Source organism: Lipotes vexillifer, unplaced genomic scaffold (genome assembly GCF_000442215.2).
Source record: "Lipotes vexillifer unplaced genomic scaffold, Lipotes_vexillifer_v1.1 scaffold636, whole genome shotgun sequence".
Classification (NCBI taxonomy): Eukaryota; Metazoa; Chordata; class Mammalia; order Artiodactyla; family Lipotidae; genus Lipotes; species Lipotes vexillifer.
This window is the reverse complement of record NW_006786547.1, coordinates 1,787,440-1,802,122: the sequence shown is the minus strand read 5'-3', so window position 1 is coordinate 1,802,122 and position 14,683 is coordinate 1,787,440. Positions and strand designations below refer to the sequence as shown.

The 14,683-nt window shown below is 52.0% G+C and overlaps 1 protein-coding gene across 1 annotated transcript in view; it reads right to left on the bottom strand.

Moving 5' to 3' along the window:
- The window catches only part of CAMSAP1 (calmodulin regulated spectrin associated protein 1), a 53,331-nt gene that overhangs the window by 24,545 nt on the left and 14,103 nt on the right, over positions 1-14,683 (bottom strand). The window contains exons 2-4 of the mRNA XM_007458987.1: positions 10,836-11,098; positions 9,855-10,016; positions 1,338-1,418 (exon numbers count right to left, since the gene is read on the bottom strand). Coding sequence (XP_007459049.1) covers positions 1,338-1,418; positions 9,855-10,016; positions 10,836-11,098 — 506 coding nt within the window. The remainder of the gene's footprint in view (positions 1-1,337; positions 1,419-9,854; positions 10,017-10,835; positions 11,099-14,683) is intronic.

The window sequence follows — 14,683 nt, the reverse complement described above, 5'->3', positions numbered from 1 at the left end:
CAAATGGGATGATTTGTCATCCCTGCTGGTACCTATTAGAAAGGAGAAGACAGCCTGTCATTGACCTTGAAGTTCGTCCTATAAAGAAGTTAACTATGTGTCCAAAGAAGAAACTGTCTGCAAGTCTACCTAAGAAACTGGGCAAAACCACACTCTGGGTGTTGGCTACAAAATGCACCTTAGGGCTCCAGAGGGCCTTGTTACGGTCTACTCTGCCCAGAACCGGGCCATCACTGCCCCGCAGGAAATGCAACACCACCACCAAGGAGGACATTCAGACAAACAGTCACGAGCGGTCTGTAATGGAAGCAAGTGGTTGCGGCGGGATGGCCGTCTGGACGGCAGCTGGGCGCACGCGCGGAGCTCACTTACAGGCACTAACTTCCAGTACCACTTGGAGGGAGACTGCTCGGGAAGCAAGGGAAGGAAGGCAGGAGAGGAGGTCAGCACGGCAGGTCCACGTGTGGACAGACGAGACACACACTTGCACACCACGTTCACACGAGGGGCGGGGCGTCCCTCTGAGAGGTAAGATCTGTCCAGCGCACGGGACCCTCTGCGCTAGCAGATGACCGCAGGGGAAGCTCCCAGGCACCTCTATGACACTGGCCTCTGCGGCGGCAAAGTCTACTCTGGAAACTGCACGGGCCGGGCACCAAAAAGGACAGGAGCCACCGCCACTCGGGGAGGGCCTCAGCGAGCCGGCCACGCCCACCTGAGGAAGGGGGGGCTCGCGGAAGCGTGGCCGCGGTGAGGTGCCCACGGACAGCATCCCCGGGGTCCAGGGTAAGAGAGGGGAGCAAGGGGACAGTCGCTCACCCCACAGCCCAGGGGCCCGCAGCCCAGGCCAGGCCACGTCGTACACGCGTTTGAAGTACATGGATTCAGTCACACACGCGCTCGGCCAAAAAATAATAATAATAATAATCAGGTCACACAGGACGTTAGTGGGTCATTTCACTGGACACGTGACATTTACCCGCCTGAATCCCACACTGGACTCACAGCCCGTGAGGGCTCCAAGGGGGCCTCTGGCTGCGGGCAACCCTCCCACCCCCCATGCTGACTTCACCCCGGGTGACCCTACGTCCCTTCCTCTGGAGCTTCCGACACCTCCCACCTCTCCCCCACCCTCCCAAGTTCAACACTAGGCTGCCCCTGCCTGGGACAAAGGGCAGTGGGACACCGCGCCCTCGCCACCAGGGCCGGGGCCCAGGGCACTCGCTCCCTGCTTGGTAAGAACGACAAACAAGCACAGAGCACACACAGACACAGTTCTTTAAAACGGGAGCGATGCTAACTTGGTGCGTTCCAGAGAAGTGAAATTTACCCTTTACCTTTTGATGAGCTGGACTTTCCAATAACTGCTGTTTTAACTTAACTTCTTTCTCTGTTATCTCTCTCATTTTAAGATTTACCTAAAGCAGAAGAAATTAAACGCATTAAAAAGGCAACTGAAATTGATTTCCAACAGTGGTGTGTACATCTTTCCAGAACCCACCTTACTTGTCTGAACTCAGGCTCTTAGATGCAGGTAATATTTAGACCCATGACACACATGCAGAAATACATGGACTCCCTGTGACCTGTGATTCGACACGGAGAGCAAGGAAGGCCCTCACGCCCCACAGCACCCGCGTGATGCTTTCCACCTCACGACAGGATCAACAGCCTCAGCGCGGAGCGTCCCCGGTGCACGGGCAGCCCAAGTTCGCCGCCACTATCAGCGAATGCTGCTGATAACATGGTCTGGCTGAAAACCCCCGAAGCCTAACAGGTGCTCGCACATTCCCTGACCACCAAAATAGCGCTAAGAACTGTCACGAGACACTCGTAAGCAATTAATACAACTGCTCGGAACTAAAAGTATCCTCTTCTGGAATTATCCATTCAAAGATAATATCAAAATTGCAATTATAAAATAATACCGTGGAGAAAAACACTCATCAACGTTAACAGGGACATGGTCAAAGCTATAATCAGATGAAATGCCACAGAACTGAATATCTTCTCATTAAACAAGGATAAAGATAAATGAAATCACGCACATCAAATCAAGAATGTAGAAAATTTGTTTTTTAAAAGAGGAAGACAAAAGAAAAATCAATGTTGCTAAGTTTTAAAATAAATGAATTAGGGCTTCCCTGGTGGCACAGTGGTTAAGAATCCACCTGCCAATGCATGGGACACAGGTTCGATCCCTGGACCGGGAAGATCCCACATGCCGCAGAGCGACTAAGCCCGTGCATCACAACTACTTAGCCTGCACTCTAGAGCCCGCTAGCCACAACTACTGAGCCTGCAAGCCACAACTTACTGAAGCCCGCATGCCCAGAGTCCGTACTCCATAACAAGAGAAGCCCCCGCAATAAGAAGCCCGCGCACGGCAAGGAAGAGTAGCCCCCGCTCGCCACAACTCGAGAAAGCCCGTGCGCAGCAACAAAGACCCAACGCAGCCAAAAAGTAAACAGATGAATTCGAATAGATGGATGGCTGGATAAGTGATAAAGCAAGTATTGTAAAAAATGTTCACTGTAAAATCTAGGTGGTGGATACAGGGTGTTCTCTGTATAATTCTGTCAACTTTTCTGCATGTTTAAAATTTTTCACAATAAAATACTGGAAGTTAAAAATTTTAGAAAATTTGTTTCTGCCATAAACTAGATACCTTCCTAATGTGGAAAGGATTTTCTGATTGGATTGGTGATGATATTAATGAATGTAATTTTTGATACTATATCATGAAATGTGACATTGGGAAGATCCATACAACTCAGCAAAACAATTTTCCCAATGACAAGGCATGACCTTACAAAATCGTAACAGGACCAGGAAAAATATAAGAAAGATTTTAATACAACAGAGTACAAAAAGTTCACCGGGGGCTTCCCTGGTGGCTCAGTGGTTAAGAATCTGCCTGCCAATGCAGGGGACACGGGTTCGAACCCTGCTCCAGGAAGAGCCCACATGCCACGGAGCAACTAAGCCCGTGTGCCACAACTACTGTGCCTGCGCTCTAGAGCCCGTGAGCCACAACTACTGAGCCCACGTGCCACAACTACTGAAGCCCACGCGCCTAGAGCCCGTGCTCCGCAACAAGAGAAGCCACCGCAATGAGAAGCCCGCGCACTGCAAGGAAGAGTAGCCCCTGCTCATCACAACTAGAGAAAGCCCGCGTGCAGCAACAAAGACCAAACGCAGCCAAAAAAAAAAAAAAAAAAAAAAAAAAAAAAAAAGAAAGAAAGAAAAGTTCACTGGGCTAGTATCTAGATTATATAAAAGAATCGTTGCAACAATAAAAAAGAGAAATAATCCAATTTTAAAATGGGCAAAGGATGTGAATAGACATTTCTCCAAAAAAGATCTACAAATAGCCAAAAAACACATGGAAAAAGGTTTCCCATCATTACTATCAGGGAAATGTGAATCTAAACCACAATGAGGTACCATCTCACACCCTCCAGAATGGCTAGAATCAAAAATCATTTATTCTAAAAATCAAAAAATTTATTTTTCATTAAAAACACATCGCTTACATTAACATGGAATGAGCTGTTACTTTTAAGTGAATTAATAAATATTTTTAAATTTTCCTGTTTTTAATTTCTAATCCAGTAAATATTGAGAGATTTTCTAAAAATTCTTTGAGGGCCACGGTATTTAAGAGTGTAAAGGGGTTCTGAGACCAAAAGGTCTGAGAACTCTATCTGTACAAGGGAATGAAGAGCAATAAAAACGGAAAATATGTGGATAAATATTGGTAACCATTTTTAATTACTTTAAAAGATAACTGGCTGTTGAAGGTGAAAGTAACTTATCTGGGGCTGTAATGAAGTGAATGACAACAGTGGCACAAAGGCCAAAAGGGGAAAAGACATTTCTGATCTCATTTTTGAAATGGTATCACTTTATTTGAAGGCAGACTATGAAAACCTGACGATGAAATTTGTAAACCCTAAAGCAGCCCCCCCAAAAATACTGGAGGTGAAATGGAGCAGTAAAAATGCCGAATCCAAGATAAGCCAGAAAAGACGGAAGACAAAGAAAAGATATAGAAGGGAGACAAGATGTAAAACCCAGACGTCTCCGTAATCACATGAAATGCAATTAAGTTGAACACTCCAATGGTAAGGCCCAGATTGACTATAGGGTCCCCATAAGAAACTCGCTTTAAATAGAAAGACAAGTCGTGCACACACTGGCCATGCCAAGGCCGGAGGCAAGGACTGTCACCTGCGATAAAGAGACATTTCACGACCACAAAAGGACAGAAAAATCCTAAACACGTATAAATGTAACAACAGACTAAAAATACACAAAGCAAAAACTGACACAACCAAAAGGTAAAACAGACAAAATTACCGCTGGAGATTTCAAATCTCCTCTCCGGGTAAGCGACTGATGGGGCCTAGGACTCCAGCGATGCAAACACACCCAAACCAACCTGAACTGACACTTACAAAGTACTCCACTGACAACAGCAGAACACACAGGTTCTTTTCAGGTGCACACAGAACACTCTGCAAGGCCACGGAGTGGACCACAAAACAAGTCTCGACAAATCCAGGACTGAAATGAAACCACACAGACTACGCTCTCTGACCACAACAGAATTCGAAACCAAAACACTACGATACCTACAACCACCCCACCTCCAAACATATGAAAACTACACTACAAACTTCTAGATAATCCACTGATAAAACGAGAATTCGCAACTAAAACAAAATATTTTAAAGAGAATGAAGAAAACCACAACACATAAAAATGAGTACAGTGCAGCTAAAGCGCTACCACTTAAAGAGGAATTATCAACTTTAAATGTTTACGTTAAAATGTAGAAAAGGTGTAAAAGAACTATTCTCCTACAACAGACTAGAAAGGAGAGAAAAATAAATCCGAAATAAACAGAAAGAAAAATAATAAAAGCAAGAGGAGGAATTAAATAGAGAGCTGGAGAAATCAACAAAAACCAAAAGCGGGTTTTTTAGAAGATCAATAAAGTTGATAAACCAGACCAACAAAGGGAAGAAAAAAAGACAGAAATTACAGAGCAGGAAACAAGAGGGGACATCACTACAGATCATAACACACTAAAAGGATGATAAAGAAATATGAATACGCCAATAGAGTCAAAAATTTAAATAAAATTGACAAATTCCTTAAAAGTCACAAAATTAAATAGAAATCCTAAACACCTTATAAGTACACTAAAGAAACTGGATTCATAATTAAAACCTTCCAAGAAAACTCCAGGCCCAGATGGCTTCACCAGTGACTCCATCAAAGATTTAAGGACAAAATAATACTAGGAATATTAATAACACAAAAAGTGTTTCCCAAAATGAAGGAGGGAATACTTCCCAGCTCTTTTTTTGACACCCGCATTATCCTGACACCAACACAATAAAAACACATTACAAGAATATATACCTTGGAAAGCACTGGATCCCTAAATCTTTATACACATAAAGTATTCTTGAAACTCATTAAGACAAACAACCTCATTAAAAAGTGGGCAAAATATGTGAACAGACACCTAACAAGATACACAGAAACATCTTTAGTCATTAAAGAAACGCAAATTAAAACCATGACACACGTCTACACATCCACCCAAATGGCTGAAACCGAGAGACTGATGATACCAAGTGTCAGCAGAACGTGGAACACTGGAATTCTCCTGTCTTGCTAGTGGGAGTCTAAGATGGCACAGTCACTTCAGAGAACACTTTGACAGCTTCCTCTAAAGGTAAACTGATCGTCATGTGACCCAGCAACTCACTCCTAAGTATTTACTCAAAGAAATGAAAATGTATCTGCACATAAAGACTTGTGCACAAATGTTCCCAGAAGCTCTATGCGTAACAGACAAAACCAGAAACAACCCGCGTGCCCATCAGCAGGTGAACACGGATAAACAAACTGTAGCGCATTCGTGCAGTGGAATCCTACCGAGTTTCAAAAGCACCAAACTACTGATGGACACAATGACATGGGTCAACTTCAAAAACACTATAGTCAGTGAAAGACACAAGAAGAGTACAGACCACGTGATTCCATCTTCACCAGGACCTAGAAGAGAGAAAACTAGTCTCTAGTGAAGAAAGCAGATCAGTAGTTATTTGGCCCAGGCAGGAGATTAACTGCAAACGAGCACAGAGGAACTTTTTTTGGATGACGGAAATGTTACCTTGATTGCGAATGCTAAACATACATAGCCACTTGTCAACACTCAAGGAACTGGGTCCATTTATTGCATATAAAACATGTTTGGGCAAAGCTGGGGAGTTTTTTAGTAAAAGACAAGCTACTGGCTGGGCGTCAATAAAAAATAAAGAGCCACAGCAAGATGGTTCGTGGGAAAACTCCCGGAACACAGAGGAGATTCACCCAGTCACACTCACACGGGACAAGGACGCCGGCGGACGGCTCGGAGGCGCCCCCAACCCCAGGGAGCGATTTGGGCCCCCAGGATGACTGATCACCCGAGGATGGAGGGGCTGGCTCAGAGGGCGTGGTGTGGGAAGGGTAAGCTGCGGCCTTTCTGAGCAGGGCCGGGGGTGCACTGCAAGGACGCGCTCCCCACACGACGCACAGGCCGGGGCAGCAGCTGGGCTGGCCCAGTGCCAAGCGGAGGGGTCTCTAAGTGTCTCAGGTGGCAGGCGTGCAGGAGGCCTATCAGCAACCATCCAGTCTGCAGCAGGACGGTCCCCAAAATCGATGCCACACAGCAAGAGAAACTCAGAGGCCACTTGACAGGCCTGCCCTGTGAATCCAGAGATGCTGACGGGGATGAGGGCACCCGCACGCGGAGCCCAACGTGAGAAGCGACCCCCTGGCAAGACCCCACAGGAGAAAGGCAGGCCAGGGCGGGTGTGAGGGGGGCTCACACCTGCCTCAGGTGTGCACACACAGCCGCAATCCTGGGAACACGGAACCTAGGGACAGAGTTTCCAAGAGACTTCAGATCTTGTTAGACATCTAAGATTGATGCTGAAGAGAAAACTCACCAATGTCAAACCTCCCCAGAGCCCAAACCTCATTAAACGTGCAGCAATTTTCTGTGGAGAGAAAACACATCAGCGTGAGGGCGGAGGGAAGGTCTCCAGGCCCAGCTGGAAGCCTGTCAGGCGACAGCGTCCACAGTGGAGAGGCCGTGGGGAGCTAAGGTCCCATCACAGCTCAGGAAAGGCACGTGAGCAGAGACCCTCCACAGGCACAGAGGCGGGAGCACGTCTTACCCTGCACCAGAGGATCCTCCCCTGAGAGGAGCCCCAGGAAGGAGCGACTGCGGGGATCGCCCCCTTGATGGGACGCTGGAGAGACCCTGCAGGACAGCAGCGGGTGTGGAGGTCAGAGCACTCACCTGAGGGAAAAGCCTCCTAACTGAGAAACTGAAACTCACACGGATGCTAAGGAAATAGCAAAACATGGAGCACGTGGAATAAAAACATAAATGCTGGGCAAGGGAAAAAGGATCATGAAAAGCTGAAGCCAGCATTAACTCCTGGGAGAATGGAGCGCAGCACGAGAAGGGGCGTGAGCTGTGACAAACCCACACACAGCACAGCGTCAGGTGCGACTGCGGACCTGGCCAAGGCGGCCACGTGACCACACCGAGCAGTGGGGACACCTGTCACAACAGCAAGTCAGGAGGCGGTGTCCACACGGCGGGGACACCACATGGGGGCAGAAGACACAGTGGTGCTGCCGGGCCGGCCACCAAGTCCCAGGCAAACAGGCCACGAGCACCCGGGAAGCGCCAATGAACACACGGCAAACACCCTGGAAACAGGAGGGTCCTGGGCAGGAAGGGGAAGGCATGTTCCCCCACCGCTACCCAAAGAACCCTGTGGCCAAAACAAATTACCCAAAAGGGAGAAAAAGAGCCAGACGTACACTCTCTTCCAAACTTCATCAGCGAATGAAGAAATAACAGTAAAAGGTGCTATTTTTCACCTCTCAACTCGGCAGGTTTTACTTTATTTTATTTTTTTCGCGGTACACGGGCCTCCCACTGCCGTGGCCTCTCCCGTTGCGGAGCACAGGCTCCGGACACGCAGGCTCAGCGGCCATGGCTCACGGGCCCAGCCGCTCCGCGGAATGTGGGCTCTTCCCGGACCGGGGCACGAACCCGCGTCCCCTGCATCGGCAGGCGGACTCTCAACCACTGCGCCACCAGGGAAGCCCGGCAGGTATTTTTTAGTAATATCCAATATATGAGAAGACACAGGGGAAAGAAACACTTACACAGACTAAACAGTACGAGAAAAATGGTACAGTCTTTATGGTCAGAATTTGGCAAAAACTAATCAAAAGCCTTTAAAAATGAACCTCAGCTTAATCTCAACCACTACCCACCAGGAACATGTGGGCGGAAGTCACCGAGATGCTCAGGGAGACAACTGCTTATTGCGGGAGGGGACAGCTCGGCCCCGACGCGTCGAGACCACGGCAGGCGGGCGGGCGGCCGGCCGGCCGGCCTCAGAATGGCCTGAGCCATACTCACCACATCTCACCAAACGCAAACCTCAGCCTACGGTCAAATGCCTGGAAGACCCCAACTGTGCCTTTAAGTCTGGATGTTACACCCAGATAAATAAAAACTATGAGAATTTAGTACACTTTACTGCAAAACACAACGTTTACAGGTGGCAGGGTCATGGGGAATTTTCACTTTCTTCTGTTCGCTCATCCGCGTTTTCTAAATGTCTATAATAACCATGCCATTCCTTTGATAAAGGGGAAAAAATCAATACAAGTTGTTAAAGGAAAAGGAAAAGAAAATCTGAACCTGTGGCCACAGGAAAGGAGCTCAGGCTCGGATCACAGAAGCATCCCCCGGAGGCCCGGGCTCCCGTGGAAATATCACTCCAGAACATCATTTTTTAACCAAATCCCCGTGGGACGCTTCCCGCATGTACTACTATGTGAAGCCAGGGCACGAGGACGAGGAGGTGCCGCCACCGGGACGCGACCTTGTGGCCACCGGCCAGCTCCCGAGTCCCACCAGGACCAGAGGCTCCACAGGAGTCCTAGAAAAGCCCTCCACCTCACTGCGGGGTCAGAGGGTGAAGGTGGTCTGCTCATCCACTTGATGCCCCGGACCCACACGAGGGAGGAAACCAAGTAAAGAGCAGGGCGGCATCACCGCGATGAGGCGGCCGTCCAAGGGAGCAGCACAGACTGCCAGGCTCTGCTGCGTTCTTCAACTAATCCCACGGCCACGGACTTTCACCGCACCTCTGATAAGGCCCTCACGTGGCAGGGAATACATGTGCAAACTGCGTAACCAAATAACTCCAAATTTCCTGCATGTGATACAACTCTGCAAGGAGCTGCTCAATCTTCCATTTCCTCTGCTTAATAAAGTGTCCCTAATGGAATACCTTTTGGCAAACGAGGAGGCTTAATAACCAAAAGGCTTTGGTAAGGTAATCCTTTAATCACACACCATGAAAAGTGGACATTCTTTATGAAGACTGTATAGAGAGGCACACTGTAAGCTTCGAAACATAAAAGGAAAAAAACAGCATTTAGGAAGGTACCATTTTTCTCTTAATCAAAATGCCTTCTAAATTGAGATCTCCATGAATGCACGTAAGTGCTTGAGACAAAAATAAAGCGAATTTATTAACTTGCACCACCAACACACCTGTGCTTTCTACAGGCCCGTGTCCTCCCCTCTGTCCGAACCACAGTGGACACACTTCCGAGGCCGCTGCTGGGCCAGGGTCACAGCAGGACACACAGGAGGGCGCTGCTCTCGAGGGGAAGAGGACCCACAGCCAAGGAGCACCCCAGCCACTCATGCTGCTTGCCCCCATTCCGGGCAGGGCCCCAGCGCTCACCTTGTTGACCCAGAAGACCATGGCGTCCTCAAGGTCGTAGGGCAGCTCTTTCGAGGCACTGAACGTGGAGAAGCGCTTGACGCTGGCCACCACCTTCTCAATGCTGATCATCTCCACGGTGTAGGCCATCATGAGCGCGTCCACCATCGCCATGTGGGCGCTCTGGGGGCAGAGGCAGCAGTCAGTCACCCAACCTCGCCTTTCCGCCCCGGGTCAACGCAGAGGCCCTCCCTAGACCCACAGCTGAACGCCTCCGTTGTCTGTCTTCCTCTGCATCTAAGGGGGCACTCAGATCTCTACTTGTACGTGACCCCCACTTCCTCATCTCTGACGACCCCGTGAGAGCCCGGGGCTTCCCTACTGCTAGCTGTGGGCAAAGGTACAAGGGGCCAAGAGACGTGCCTGAGGCCCCATGACCACCACAGGCCCCTGGGGCTGGCTCGGGGGCCCGGCACACTGAGCTCACGCCAGGCCTTCGAGCCCTTTCTTCCCAGAACCAGTAACATCCCCTCGATCCACAACACGCATCCACAAAGGCCAAGAGTGAACAACCACAGAACGCAGAACGCCTGAGAGTGGCCTAAGCTTAAAGCCACGTGGGAGGTGCCACAGCGGCTGAGACCTGGAGCAGCCTGGGAAAGTCACACTGGCGGGATGGCTTTCCGGGAAAGATGCGGGGAGACACTCGGGGAGGAAAGGTGTATTTCCTTCTTTATTTTGGCACAAAAATACTTAGAAGATACACGTGAAACAACCTAACAGGGTGGGCTCGACGATTCTACGGCACAACACGTGCAAAAAGTTTGCTCCCCATGAGAAAAAGCCGACAGGAAGCTGTTCCCTCCCCCTTTTCCAAATCAGCCACTGGCCCGCAGAGAGAAGGTGGTCTCAAACCCTGAACTTCTGGGGTGACTCTGCTGCGCGGCAGGGGGACAGCGACAGCCCACCAGCCGCCCCCGCCCCGTCGCCCAGGCCACTCACCATCTTTATGGGCGCGTGGCTGAGATCGGGCTCCGTCACGGGGGTGTCGTCACTCTCCATCACGTAAATCCCTTTCCGGGACAGGGCCTGGATGACAGCCTGGTGTCCCTGCAGAGCGGCCACCTGGTCCCCTCTGAGGATGAGGCCGCAGACGCGGCAGTACAGCTCGCTGGACAGCAGCAACCTGATGACCGGGGGCTTGACGTGCTCCTGCTCGTACTGGTCGATGTAGAAGGGGTCCCTGAGGTCCTCCGGGATGTCATCTGCACGGGGGAGAGACCGCCGCGTGAGCACGACGGCACCCCCACTCTCTCCACACACGGCTCAGGGCCGACGGCACACAGACGACGGACAGAGGGGCTGTGAGCGACGACAGGCAACTAACCGCGTGCGAGACCCCGGCTACTCGGCAAGCGCTGCTTTCCTCCACCAGCAGAGGCGAGCAAGCCACGCACAGCCCTGGGCAAAGCCGCTACCCAACCGCCACGGGCATCCCTCCCGACACAGGAGAGCAAGGAGCAGGTGTGGGAGCCGGAGGAGGCTCGTGGGCCGAAGGGAGGCCAGGGCCGTGCACAGCCAGGCCACAGCCAGCACCCGGCACCAGCCCTGGGGAGGGAGCCAGGTGCATCTCCCGTCTGCGCCAGGTCAAATCCCGTAACTACAAGGCCAGACGCCAGGTCTTTAGAGGAAAACGCCAGGCCTGCCGCTGCTGCGACAATCAGGCCGGAACCGCAGCCGTGAGCCTCTGCACATCTTCGGACCGGGCGGCACAAAACGATACGAGCCATGTTACCAAGCATCCCCTTGATCCCATCAAATCGAGACTTCTGTCCCTACGTCACAAATGAGGAAACCGAGGCACAGAGAAAGTCAGCAACGTGCCCAAGGACACGAGAGTCAGAAACCAGAGATTCAGAGAGTCAGAAGCCAGCGTGGTCCGCAGCATCTAAATCGCTTCCCATACACACACACCTGCCGCGTGTGTAAAGCTTTCCCAGCGGCTGCAACAACCTCCCCACCCACTGTCCTTCACGCTTGCTCTGCAAGCTATCAACCACTGTCCCCCAAAGCGGGGACTCTGCAGTCCAGTCCAGCTGCACCTCACTTTGCTGCGCTCTGCGGACACTGTGTTTTCTCCAGGTTGAAGGTCTGGGGGAAGCCTGCGTCTAGCCAGTCTCTGAGCTCCATTTTTCCAACAGCATTTGCTCACTTTGTGTCTGTGTGCCATTTTAGTAACTCTGCTTGCAGTTTTCAAACTTTGTCATTACTATTATATTTGTTAAGGTAATCTGCAGTCTATTGTAACTGGAACTTCGCAGCAAGAGTATTTTGGGTTTTTTTTTCCTTTTTTTGGCTGAGTTGGGTCTTCGTTGCTGCACGCAGGGTTTCTCTAGTTGCGGCAAGTGGGGGCTACTCTTCGTTGCGGTGCACGGGCTTCTCATTGCAGTGGCTTCTCTTGTTGTGGAGCGCAGGCTCTAGGCGCACAGGCTTCAGTAGTTGTGGCTTGCAGGCTCTAGAGCACAGGCTCAGTAGTTGTGGTGCACGGGCTAAGTTGCTCTCCGGCATGTGGGATCTTCCCGGACCAGGGGTTGAACCCGTGTCCCCTGCATCGGCAGGCAGATTCTTAACCACGGCGCCACGAGGGAAGTCCCCAACAGAGTGTTTCTAACGAAGCCGTGTAGGTTGTCTTTTAGACATAACGCTGCTGCACACTTGATGGACTACAGTCCATTGTAAACATCAGGTTCAGATGCACCGGGAAACCAGACCTCCACGCGACTCGCTCGGCCGCGTGGCCTGGGACTAAGCCCAGGTCTCTGGTCTCTCACTCTGCCCCATGCCCACCCTGGCCTCCCCCGCGGTGCCCACGCTCAGGCCACGCCTCGAGGTGACCCCACTCAGGAGCGCGGACGGCGCTCGCTCGCTCAGCACAAGGGGCCACCTTCTCCGCCGGCGGGGAGCAGGGGGGACCCACGCCGGAAGTCAGGGCAGGACCCGGACGCAGCCCCGCGACGCCGCCCGCCTGCAGCTCACGCCGCTGGCTGGGAAGTGAGCCTGGGAGGGAGGCAGGGTCACCTCCGGAGGCAGCGCGGGGACGCGCCCCTCCCCACTCGCCCTCTGGCTCGCTCGCCCTCCTGTCTCCCGACACGGGCGGGGGCACGGCCATCCCACTGCCCAGGGGCCCTCGGTCGGCAGCCGTGATGGCGCAAGGACCCGTGTGGGCGTCACCGCCAAGCGCTGAGCCAGACCGAGCTGGTGGGACAGCGGCCTGAGGACGCTGACTTGGGGACACAGGTGTGGGGCGCGGCTGTCTGAGGGCCACTGTCATTCAGCAGAAGCATCAGGAGACAAAGCAAGCGCGGTCCTGCAGCTGTGGCCGCAGCCATCTAGGCTGGGACTCTGAAGCGGGCCTGCTGGAAAGGCCGCGAGAAGGGCTAGAGGATGCGGACAAGACTACAGTTAAAACGGGTTCGGAGCTCCATGCAGAAGAAGGAACAGGGCGCCAGCTGGTCGGGTGAACAGAGGATCGGAGCGAGAGGACAGCATGTGCGCTGAGAACAGGACCCGAGCACGTCAGCCTGGCCTTGACTGGGTGCACCTCTCACCAGGCCGGTCAGAATCCCGGCCTCAAGTGCAAACCATGGACACTACGAAGGCCTGTCTCCGGGGTTGGGAGAGGACTAGATCAAAACATACGTGTAAGTCACCACGCCACGAGCGGAGCCTGGAGCTCAACAAAACTCACGCGAGTATTAGTTATCCATTTTATTATCAATCAGCCTAAAGAGACGCCAAGGAAGCACTCTTCCTGTCGCCGTCTGTCACACTTTGTCCCATCCTGTCTACCAAGGCCACATCACTCACCGGGGGACGGGGAGGGGGCGGCGGCAACGGAGACGTGGCAGCACGTGGCGGGGGGGCAAGGACCCCCAGGTAGGCGCCGACCCCAACCTGAAGCCCAAGACGGGTTCCAACCCGGAGTCTGAGGAAAACCAAGACAGCAAAGCCTCCACGACACAGCAGGACAGTGCACCTCACCCCGAGAGCTTCAAAAACACGGCAGTGTCCAGCCCCATCCCAGGCCAACTAAACCAGAACGGCCTGTGGGCTCACAGGCATCAACGTCTGTACCACTGAGAATCCACTAGACAGGCTCCATCGAGAAGTCCCTTACTTAGACACTGTGGTTGTGGAAACAGGCAATCACAGAGGGCTTCTAATTCTGGACCCCTGCCTGCACCCCACCCTTCACTGGAGATGCCAGACAGAAGGGAAAGAAAACAGCCAGCAGCTGGCCCCACCGGGCACAGCCCGGTGGCCCTCCTCCCCTACACCAGGCGAGTTCCGTAACAAAACCATATCCCAGCGGTGGCGGGATGGGTGGGCGCCACGGGCTCTTTTCTCCCCCTTTGCTGAGGCAGGCTTGGTTGCAGGAAACACACAGGCTTGGCTTCTAATCAAAAAGCCAGGAAGACAGAACCCTGGGAACCCCCGGAGAGGGGGTGGAGGATCACAGAGAAGAGGGGGGTGGATAAGGAATCCTGAACCTGTGTACACTGTCCTGGATGACCCCAAGTGGCCCATGTGTGACAGACCCAAAGAACTGAACTGACCTTGGAACCACTGCCCACAAATGGCAAAACAGACTTCTGGTCTGAACTTAACAGGGTTTACTGCAACCCAGCTGCTAACAAAACACCAAAAAACACGAACATCATCCACAATATTCTAGCAGAAACAGGCTCGCAGTATAATATTCTAAGTGTCCAGGACAGGGACTTTTCTGGTGCAGCAGTTATTAAGAATCCGCCTGCCGGGCTTCCCTGGGGGCGCAGTGGGTGCGAGGC